This window comes from Colossoma macropomum, unplaced genomic scaffold, assembly GCF_904425465.1.
Source record: "Colossoma macropomum unplaced genomic scaffold, Colossoma_macropomum, whole genome shotgun sequence".
NCBI lineage: Eukaryota > Metazoa > Chordata > Actinopteri > Characiformes > Serrasalmidae > Colossoma > Colossoma macropomum.
The window spans coordinates 57,208,924-57,220,741 of NW_023494792.1; the positions used below are offsets into that span (position 1 = coordinate 57,208,924).

The 11,818-nt window shown below is 43.6% G+C and overlaps 1 protein-coding gene across 1 annotated transcript in view; it reads right to left on the bottom strand.

Moving 5' to 3' along the window:
* wnk1b (WNK lysine deficient protein kinase 1b) overlaps positions 1 to 10,368 on the bottom strand; it is a 129,549-nt gene extending 119,181 nt beyond the window's left edge. The window contains exons 1-2 of the mRNA XM_036577651.1: positions 9,724 to 10,368; positions 6,097 to 7,307 (exon numbers count right to left, since the gene is read on the bottom strand). Of these exons, the coding sequence (XP_036433544.1) occupies positions 6,097 to 6,825 (729 nt within the window). The 5' untranslated portion in view covers positions 6,826 to 7,307; positions 9,724 to 10,368. The remainder of the gene's footprint in view (positions 1 to 6,096; positions 7,308 to 9,723) is intronic.
* Between the last annotated feature and the right edge of the window lie 1,450 nt (positions 10,369 to 11,818).

The window sequence follows — 11,818 nt, forward strand, 5'->3', positions numbered from 1 at the left end:
CTTAAATGCTTTGCTGTTTTGTGAATGGTCAGCAATGGCATGTTCTTCCTTCAGTTTGGCAGTCAGGGACAACATTACTCACTAATCGACCTGGAACAACTAACAACATTAGCCTAGAACACCTGTGTCAGGCTCCAGTCCTTGCGGGCCAAAACACTGCCACACTAAACTCACCTGATTCAGCTCATCAACTAATTAGCAAGGCCTTCATGAACTAACTTCAGAGTGATAGATGAGGGTAAACGCTAATTTTCGCAGCACTTTGGCGCCTAGTTTGACATGTCTGGCCTAAAGAGGTAGCTTTAAAACACCCAGACAGGCATTTTTTCATTGGATTCAACAAATATTCAGATGTCAAATTTTATTTTGATAGCCCTAAAATCAATTACTAGGGGAAAAAAAAAAAAATAAATAAATAAATAAACAGCCACCAAACGCCATCGTATAAAGATAATGGACTATGCAATCCCACGATTTATAGTCCTGATCAGGAAATAGAAGGTTCTTTAGGGTCTTTACAAAAAGAATCGCAGAACATCTGCCCAACACACAAGCCTGTCCTCAGTTCACCCGAAGCTCCTTCACAGACTGCTGCCTCACTGCTTCTTACCCGCCGCAGTCACTCCAGCTACTGACCACAAAAATCCCCCCCGAACCCAATATTTTAAGAGATTACTGTAACGACTTTAAGCTAGGTTCGCTGAAGGGGAGGGTGACGAAACAGAAAGCAATCTGCCGATCGGATCACAAAGACAGCGGTTTAGCAGATTTCCATTCGGGGTGGCGAGTTTTCCTTCCAGCCTTGCCTGGGCTCGCATGCAGCCCAGGCGACGGAGCGCGAGAGGAAGGACAACACAGCTTGCAAATGAAGGAAGCGCTGCCCCCTCTCTTCGTCTTCCTCCATCCTCAAAAAAAATGAATTTCAACAATCGAAAAGGGAAATGGCCGTGGCTGCGATCCACGGGATCGAGTTTCTTCCTCACCCGTTTGGGTCACATCCTCTACATTATTCACAGATGACGCCATCCTTCACTACTCACTCAGGCAAGTCCCTGTGAGTGCCCTGCACTTCAACCAACTCCCTCTCAGAAAGTCCTAATCACCTAGCATATCAATAAGGCGGACAGCACAGTAGTGACGAGTTCATATAGCTCAGCTGAGCAAACACCCTATGGCACAGCACGGCTGACTAATGCATTCATTCATAAGTCCTGTCTGTGTTTGTGCTCAGCTGAAACTGAGAGACTGAGACATACAGAGAAAGAGAGAGAGAGAGGGCTGAACAAGAGAGCAGTCGAGAGAGAATGAGTCAGTGAGTGAGCAGGAGAGAGCAAAAAGGAAAAAATACTGAGAAGACGCAGTCGTGTGGCAGTTTGGCTGCAGAGGAAAAATGAAAGATGGGGGACGAGCCAAGTGTGAGTGAAGAGGCAGCATGATAACCAACTCATGCACCATTAGAGCACATTTTACAACCCACAAGGTCAAAAAGCCACAGCAGCCAGCAACAGCACTCAAGCTGCAAGGCAGACACGGAGAAATGAAAGAGAATATGTGAAAATGTGAAAACGTGAGGTGGGCGGTATTGTGAAAAATATCACACTACTTTAAGAAACGTTCACAAGACACCATGTCACAACATGTTTTTCCTGACATCTGAAATGGTCTAACAGACAAAAACAAGAGCCAGTAAGCCACATTTAAAAAACACCCTCAGAAACTACAAATTCAAACAGTACAAAGTATTTTTATTTGAGGTTTCACATACTTCGTTACACAAACTCCAAGATTAATTATGCTCTCTTTGCAATAACATGCAGTTGTTTAGTGGACTAAACGCGAAGGACTGACCCTACCCAACATGTGATTGGAAAATTTTATTGTGATAAATACTGTCATAGTGCCAAGTCCTAATGTGACCGTGTGCCATGTGCTTAAGGCAGCTGAAACCAAAGAAATAAAATAAAAAAATAGCTGTATATTTTGTTATCTGCCAATATTTATTATCAGTACTAAGCAGATAATATTGCCGATAACGCAGCTATAATTGGCACCCTTTTTGGTCAATTCAGTCTCATGATCTCCCCAATAAGGCAAAGCCTTAGACAGTTGTGCAGCCCAAAATGAGGCACTCTCAGTTTAAAGCAACTCTATGTAAGATTTTTCTGGCTAAAAATGAAAGTAGCATCACTTCTTCTTTTTATTTGGGGAAAAAAAGTTCAAATATCATGTGTACACTGAAATAATCATTTAAAACTCTCAAAAAGGCTCAAAAAGAGGGTCTGGCTCAATGTTTCAATGCTATAAATCAATGATCAAAATCAACGTTACTCTGACAACAATAGTAGACAATTGACTCACATTCTTCACCAAGTTTTGACCGAGTTTGAAGTACAACCAACAAACAAAAAAAGCTTGTTGGGTGCAATCGCACATTTCCACCAGAAAGTTCTCTAAAACGTCCAAAATCTTACCCACTGTAACTTTAAGACTGATTTTCTTTTGTCTGAGTTTATGAAATGTGATAGAGAACTGAGAACTCAGTAAACAGTAAAGCACTGTTTAACTAAAACATAAAACTATAAAATAACTCTATAAGCTAAAACATTAAAATTTAACAAATAAATATAAAATCAAGTCAGCTGATACTACCAATTACGGCAACTTTTAGCCTCTAAAATCGATACCAGAGCCACAAAAACATTGGTTGGGCCCTACGTCTAATTATACGGTATTATTTCGGTACCAACTCTAAACAAAAAGCCAGTATGTGAACAAACCTTTGCAACTGGAAAGAAACCACATTATTTGCGACACATTTGCTATTACTCATTTTTTTCACAGCTTCATCATTGCTATTGCTGAAAAAACAAAGAAGCAGAGCCATCTTTGGTCCCTTGACGCCCCCCCAAAAGCATGTGTGGTGAAGTGAGGGAATGTGGGGGTTTGGCCCATCATTGTGTTTCTACAAAACCATTATTGTGTGGCTCCTGTGAGATTAGACATTTGGAAGCAGGGTCTCCACAGGACGCCAAAATAATACTTCTAGGAATAGATACTTAGGATCTACAGCCCTAAAAGCATCAACACAGTCAGGGCGGCCAGTCCTGAATGCACAAACAACTTGAATTTGACTGGAACTGATTGACATCTTGATACAAACACAAAGGACCTTAATGGAAGAAGTTGGAAATGCATAATGTGGATAGATGTAGGGGAAATACCATCCAAATCAAAAAGGAAGAAAAGAAAAATCCCATTTGCTGCATGAGCTAAAAGACACCTGACAACAGACCAGCATGGAAACCACCTCACTTGCCAGTGAAGAGTGGAAAAAAAAGAAGTTTTCCTACAAACAATGCTGACCAGATAATCTCTACCTTCCAAATAATAAAAAAAAACTCCGACCAATTAAAATGAGGTTCATTCCAGGGCTTCCTACCAGCCAACACTAAACAAAGCAGCTCAAGGATAGAAAGGATGTGTGTGGAGGGGGTCGGACACAAGCCAGGCCTCCCTACACTCCTCCAGTCCTCCTTCTCTCCTCCCCTCCCTCCTTCTTCACTTCCCCCACTTTCTACACACGCTCTTTGTCGGCGCAGCCTTTTGGCTCACAGTGGCCAGACCCCCTCGTTGCGCCCCGCTTGCCCTCTGACCCCGCGTCACTTAGGGCCTGCTCTGAAAACAGGACTGATCCATTTAAGAATGCAACCCCACCACCACCCCCCAAAGAGCGAGCGTGCCCACTCACACGTAGCAAGAGGTCTTTAGATACCCCTTCCCCCCCCAGCCATCACACCCACCCACACATTATAGGGTTAAACACAATGACGTCAGCATCGGCATGTCAGTGACCACTGAGTGACCATCTTAAAGGCTTTTATTTGTGTACTATTCAGGTTTATGTAACCTCTGTAGTGCCTTAGGGATATTATTAATGCACTCATGATGACCGTTAGAGCCACCAGGGCTTTATAACTCGGACAGCAAACTTCAGTGTACTGCATATTAATTATTTGATTTATTTCTGAACAGAATAAACATTATAAATCGAGACGAAGACGAACTCCATTTCCTCTACTTTCATTTCACCGTCAACAAGCACTAAAGTAGGACACTAAGTCAGGGTGTGGTGTGTTTCATGTATTAAACCCTTGGTTTAAGTGCAGTATTTGAATAAACGCACTAAAGCGCCCATATCTGACATTCTTCTTGCATTTTATCCTTTCCACTGAGGTCCACTTTTTACATCTGTGTGCTTTTATGTACCGAAAACAGTCACAATTCATTTTCACGTGACAATTTTCCAACTTCTTTTTATCCCTTAGAGCAGAGGTCACTAATAGGCGGACCCAGTCCGTGTCCGAACCCAGACGCTGTCCTATGCAGACCTGGACATATAACCAATAAACTATGGAGAATGATTTAATTTCGACAGATGGTCCCATTTTAATCAGCGTAACTTTTCCAGCTTTTACGGTAGCTTTAGCGGCCCGGGAGACTCACAGACCAATTGCATGAGCTGTAAATATCACATGTGACGCTACTCAGCCAATCAGATCTGTGCATTAAGATGAGCACCGAGACTCGAGTGAGTGACGCACACACAGGGGAGGGACGAGGCGAGAAACAGCAGTCGGAGAGGAAAGTGAGTCAGAGGGAAGTTATTTCACACTGTTTGCTCTACAAAGAGAAAACTGACAATAAATGTTGTTGAAATATGACTGAATTGTACTTTATTTGATTTGACATTCAGTTGTCGACGGGATCAGATGTTGATATACCTACTAGGCTACTTCAGTCTACAGTATATGGCACTGAGTCACAATGCAAGTTAAACATTATGAATTTCCAAACCTTTGCTTGAGGAAATTTTCTCTAACTGGACCTTACTGAATTGTAATTAAATACCCCTGCCTTAGAATTAAACAGGCTGTTGTTGTTATTGAGCCTTTAAGACTGATACATGTACTTGGTCTCTGTTCTGATTGGCTGCTTTTGTGCCTGATTCAAAAAGTTGTCAGGGCTGAGAGACTCCTTATAACTTCAGTGTGAATGGCTGGGGCTAAACTACTGTAGGCCTAACAGGCAGACATATGTAAATGCATTGGTTTTCGTTACATCACGAAAAAAGTGAAATCAAAATCAAAACTTTTTGCAGTTTAATTTCAACGTATGGATTCGGGAGAGAATGAATCTTTTACAACGTTTACATCAAACTCTTATTTCAAAAAGTGAGACAAATTAAGTTTTTCATGATTATGTGCCCTTCAAAAATGTTGTAAATTTGGCGCCGTCCCTCTACAGAGAACCTTGCTCATTCTGTCAATGCTCAAACTGCAATATCCAGGCAACTCGTCTCAGGAGAAACAGTTTTTAGGGAAAGGAGGAGCTCACAAACACTCTAGGAAATAAAGATAGAAAGAGCAAGAATATATTGAATTAAAACTAGACTGGGACATGCAAAGAGAGGGCCTTGTGATGCTTGGGGAAAACACTCGTCCGTTGGGCCCGTGAGTAATGAGATCCAACTGAGTTTCATTTGCTCCAACTACCAGAGTCAGATCTGCATTTATTTGCTCAAGGTGTTATTTATAAGCTGGCTTTGGCCTAATGTAACCCAAGTATCAGCTTGAAACCAAGAATGGCTTGTGGTTGGAATGATTTGGTTATCAGCGTCTTTGCTGCGAAGTATGAGGCTTTTTAGGAGATGGGCCTCGAGGCTCTGAAGCCTCCTTTGAGAAGCTGGTCATATGACCAGAAAACTCTCAACTGAACTTCTCCACTCCCCATTGCTCCTCTTCAATGACCTACATAGGGTACTGTGAGAACTGTAACCACAAAATAGCAGAAACAAGGGTGATAAGACTTTCTGCTATAACCTTGGTACCCACTACTGTTCCAACACTGCAAACCTATCTCGTCTTAATCAGCAGTTTTAAATACTGCACACCTATTTTGAATGCACTGCAGCTTCCGCATTATTGGACACTGAGAGGAGGCCACATAACTTGGGCCGAACATTCAATGAGACTGCCTTTACTGTAGCCACTGAGAAAGGCTTCGAACTGTGCAATGAATGAATTGGTTCCTCCTTACCTGGAGTTCACACCACGCTACTTCCACAGTTGTCTCAGTGTCCAAGCCCTTGTAGACGGTTTTGAAGGAGCCCCGTCCGATTTCGATGTCAAACTTGAGGAAGCGGCCATCTGGAGAGGTGCCTACAGCTTTGGTTTCCACTTCCTCATCCTCCTGCACCTTCTTTTCAGCCTCCCTCTGCTCCGCTTCTGCTCGGGCCTTCGCTGCCCCCTTCTCCTCCTCTTCCTCACGTTTCTCTACCGCTCCACCTTCTTGCTCCTGGTCATGTGCCACAGCAGGTGCCACCACGGCAGCGCCAGGGAGTTCGCTCTGACCTGCATTCGCGTCCTGGCTTTGCTTCTCCACCCCATCGATCCCAGCAAGGCTCCCTCCTTCACTGGCATCTTCTGCCTGCTCTTCCACCACGGCCTCCGCTACAGCCAAGCAGGCCTCAGCGGCTACACCGGGAGCGGAACCCAGCCCCAAGGGTGCCGTGGACGACTCGCAGTCCGGAGGGGACGTGGGGATACAAGCTTTGCTAGGAAGGTCGAGCGCAGTTACGTTGGAATCGCAGATGACGCTGCGCCTGAAGAACCGGTGCTCGGCCGTCTTCAGATCTTTATCCATCGTGTGGCGCCGCTGCCGGACCTCCGCGCCCAGCTTTTCGCCCAACAGCGAGTCTGAGCCCGAGCCGTTCACATTCTTTGGCGGAGGAGGGGCCAGGAACTCCATGCCATTGTTTTTGGACATCTTCACTCCAGGCGAACCAAAAAAAATTTGCAAACTCTCAAAAGAATAAATAAATTACGGTGAATAAATCCAAATGTAAACTTACGCTTCTGCTGTGAAGAATTTCTCCACAAACAGACCGAGGGGGCGATAAAGGGGTGCACAAATTGAAAGCCCCTAAGAGCCTCAAGAGTTTGTGGGAGAGCCCCCTCCTTGGGTGTTCCTTATAAACAGTTACTGTTACAGTATTTATGGTCTGAGCTCAGGAGAGGGGGCGTTCTTTTATAAATGTAAAAGAACAAGACGCAGTCACAGAGGAGCAATCGCTGATGGTGACAGACAAGGACCGTCAAATCCACACCATCCATCCTGCAGTGACCCGGGAAGAGTCCTCATTGAGCATAAGGAACCAAAGGAAGGACGGGCTAGAGCCTGTTTGCACTTTCGATCGTCACAGAGAACAGGCAACCTGGCTGCGAAACCCGACCCCAGGTCCAGACTCACTGCAAGAGAACACAAGAAGAGAACAGTTTAATTGCATGCCCAAATTTAGACCGTCTTTGTCAGTGCTGACCTCCAAGTCATAGCCACAAACAATTCAGTGGGTTGGCATGCAGCTGCATGAAAGGAAGAGGAAAGGGGAAATAAGTTTCAATGACCTGGATTTGTTTGCTAGTTCGTCAAAATTTCAAAAGCCATAAATTACGAACCCATACACAGATGGTTCACTCACGACCCTTTCAGGAGTTTATGTTCACAGACCAAGCCTAAACATCACCTGCCAGCCAAATGACTTGTGACAGGCTTTTAACATAAGTGAGACCAAATAAGGCAGAATTTGTCCCCCCATGTCATTCTTCTTGAAATCAGCATTAATACTTATACTATAACTAGGCCCCTCCTCACAGAAAAGGCCAACTAAGCAGCAGTAGTAGGGGGTGACTTAGCAAGGACCCCCATGCTCAGCTTTTCGCCAGTGAGTCCAAGCCCAACCCCTTCATGTTCAGTGGTGGCGGATGGGTTAGGAACTCCATGCCATTGTTTTTGGACATCTTCACTCCAGAGAAACTCTCAAAAGAATCAATAAGTCACAGTTAAAATTAATAATTAATACTCTGACTAGGCCTTTCCTCACAGAAAAGACTAGGTGGCGGCAGTAGGGGGCGAGATAGCAAGAACAGATTGAGGGACGCTGATCTCAGTGGGCTTACCAAGCCAATTTGCTGCTTGTGGGCAGCTTTAATAAGACTGACCACATGAGGTTAACTTACTGGTTAAGCAAGCCAGAAAACAGCTATGTATGTGACACTAGACAGGAACTTGCACATGCCAAAAATCACCAGCATGCATTGTAAAAGCTGACAATTTACTAGATGCTAGGCAAGTGACCACAGTCACTGCTGGATATCAGGTCCAGCCTAAAACACACTAAATTAGCCACATGTCTGAATGTTAACAGTGATTTGGGTCACTGAAGGGTTCCATGAGCTCTACAGAGAACCATTTCATCTTTAAATTGCTGTCTGCACTGTGAAATCTTTGTTCAGACTGATTAAAACTTTTTGGACAGCTTATGCAAAACCTTTCTGACAATGGTTCCAGCACCAAAAAGGGTTCTTTCCTGTTACAAGCTTGATATATTAACTATATGGAACCATTTTCAAAAAGGTTTTACGACACTTTCTCCATCCATCTGAATAAGTGTATCACCATTTAAGCATGAAATGCTTCTACACGGAACTCAAGGTTCTACACAGAACCATTCCCTTGTCTCAAGCACCCTTGAAGAACCATCTTTTGTTAAAGAGTCTAAGTCAAAGCAACTGGACCGGACCAGACAGTTGACTTAACTGTTGGACCACTGAATTAACGTTAGCCAGCAACCGTTAGACAAAGTAACGTTAAACATAAGTTCTGTACTTAGCCAAACTTTGTCAGCTCACTACTCGAATGTTAGCAGCCTTTTCTCCAGAAAAAGACATTATAAAACACTTATTTACAGCCTCTGAACCGACATTCAACTGCCTCGGAGTCTGACATTGGCTAGCAAGTTAGCTGGATGAGGAGCTTCGGAGCACCGGCCTTACAAACCGCCGTGTCCGCTAGCGAGCTAACCATTCATTAGCACGTCTGCTATTAGCAACCACATTTAAAACTTAACGTTAAGACCGTGAGTGATACAGGTGCCGTGCCGGTGGGAGACCTTGTGAAAGCCGTTAGCACACATACGTGAAGAGAAAGTGTGTTGAGGGGGTGGGGGGGCTCAGATAAGTGTGCTTGGCTAGATAAGTTAGCCCGGTTTGCTTTGGGCTCGGCTAGCTAGAAGAAACAAAAAAAAAAAAATCACTGGTTCTGAATCGCCTAGATAAACGGTTAAACGTTTGACAACACGCTGGAGCTGCGTAACTAGTCGTAATGAACAGAAAACATCAGCACTGGTATATTAAAAATGCAGCTGAAAGTGCGAAGCTGAGGTCTTGTTCGAATTCTCCCGGTCCACCTTAAATGCTGCAGCAGTTCCATTCTGGCGCCTGAGGCTCCAGAACGCATCAGCTGCACAATTTAAGGTGGAACGGGGAAATTCGGAGAAGAAGCTGGCGAATAAGGAAGACGAGTCCAGCCTCGTGTTGAAAGTGGTGAACAAAAAGGTGTACGCGAGAGTGAAAGAGGGGAAAAGGAAGAAAGTGGTGGCGAAAAATGGATAAATGACGTTATGTTTAAAAATGTTTTCGCTTAGCCAGCAACGGTCGCACCAAAACACAGCAGCAGCAGCACCGCTGTGTCAGTCAGTGCCACCACCAGCTGCTCTCCGCGACTGAACTACCGTTAACGTTAAACTCGGCTTGCTGAATCACAACACGGCTAGCAGTTAGTGATGTGGAGGAAGACCTGAGTAGAAAAAAACAGGTTTAACGTTACCTTTCGTATCATTTTATCCATTCTTGTGCCCCGATGAAACAGCAGCAGTTGGTCAGAACTGACGTGGTTGGGAAAAAACGAACGTTAACGTTAAATCCGGTGAGCTACGCTGGCTAACCGAGCTATCACAGTACCGACAATTCATAAATAACCGAGTCCATGTTAACCTATCGCCAGTTAAGGAGCTCCTTCTGCAGAAAGGGACGTTCAACGCCAGCAACTCAGCCCTGCAAGAGGTTTTAACTGGACAAAAAAGCTGTCCAGCGCTCCTCACGAGCCCAATGTTTACAAGTCCACCGACCGACCTCAGGTTCGCTCGGCTCCCAAGTTCGCTTTCGCAGTCGATCGATATCGCCTTCGCCTGAACAATGCAACGAGAAACACAGCGATATCCGCCGCAGCTCGTCTCCGTTCAGTCCAGTCGCGTCGGCGAGCCTGTAAATCCCGAACAGAGCCCTCTGCAGAAAAAAGCAGCGAGGGGTCAATCAAATCTCAGCGCACTGTCGCGTCCAAAACACGAGCTTTGTGCTGGGCTGCTGGTCTGTTACCGTCTCTTTCCCTCTCCCTCGCTCTCTTTCTCGCCTCAGATGCTTATTCCAGTGTGTCACGTTGGAGGCTGCGCCGACACGAGCTGTTTCAGCTCCCCGCCCACCACAGCCTCAGCCGGGCCTTTATCAATCATACCTGAGGGGGTCGCCTTTCCCTCACACTGCAGCGGGGACTTTTAGCACCGCCTTACAGCCGAAGAGAAGCGAGAGGAGGCTTCATTCAGGGGGTCTCAGTCAGGCTTAGGCAATATTATGAAAAAATATAAGTCCGGAGAGGCCATGAGATGTTGCTATAATTTTCTGGATTGTTATCTTGAGATAACAAGATAAGTAACTCATTATCTCAAAATAACAACTTTGTTATCTTGAGATCACAAGATAATTAACTGGTAGAGAGGCCATGAGGTAGTTACAAATTTCTGATTTGTTATTTTGAGATAACGAGTTAATTAACTTGTCATCTCAAGATAACAAAGTTGTTATTTTGAGATAACGAGTTATTTATCTTGTTATTTCAAGATAACAAAATTGTTGTCTTGAAATACTGAGTTACTTATCTTGTTATCTCAAAATAACAACTTTACTATCTTGAGATCACAAGATAATTAACTGGTAGAGAGGCCGTGAGGTAGTAACAATTTTCTGGTTTGTAATTTTGAGATAACGAGTTCATTATCTTATCTCAAGATAACAAAAGTTGTTATCTTAAGATAATGAGTTAATTATCTTATGATCTCAAGATAACAAAGTTGTTATTTTGAGATAACGAGTTATTTATCTTGTTATTTCAAGATAACAAAATTGTTATCTTGAAATGACAAGTTACTTGTTATCTCAAGATAACAAAATTGTTATCTTGAAAGAACGAGTTACTTATCTTGTTGTCTCAAGACGAAAATTATAGCAACAGCTCTTTTTTGTTTTTCATTTATTGGAGGCCAAATTGTAAACAAGTAAGCTATAAACAAATGTCAAATAAACAAACATTACTCACCGTCGCCCTCTAAAGGTGTTACTAACAAACATCAAACAAACAAACATTACTCACCGCTGCCCTCTGAAGGTGTTACTAACAAATATCAAACAAACAAACATTACTCACTGCTGCCCTCTGAAGGTGTTACTAACAAACATCAAACAAACAAACATTACTCACTGCTGCCCTCTAAAGGTGTTACTAACAAACAAACATTACTCACTGCTGCCCTCTAAAAGTGTTACTAACAAACATCAAACAAACAAACATTACTCACCGCTGCCCTCTGAAGGTGTTACTAACAAACAAACATTACTCACTGCTGCCCTCTAAAAGTGTTACTAACAAACATCAAACAAACAAACATTACTCACCGCTGCCCTCTGAAGGTGTTACTAACAAACAAACATTACTCACTGCTGCCCTCTAAAAGTGTTACTAACAAACATCAAACAAACAAACATTACTCACCGCTGCCCTCTAAAGGTGTTACTAACAAATATCAAACAAACAAACATTACTCACTGCTGCCCTCTGAAGGTGTTACTAACAAACATCAAACAAACAAACA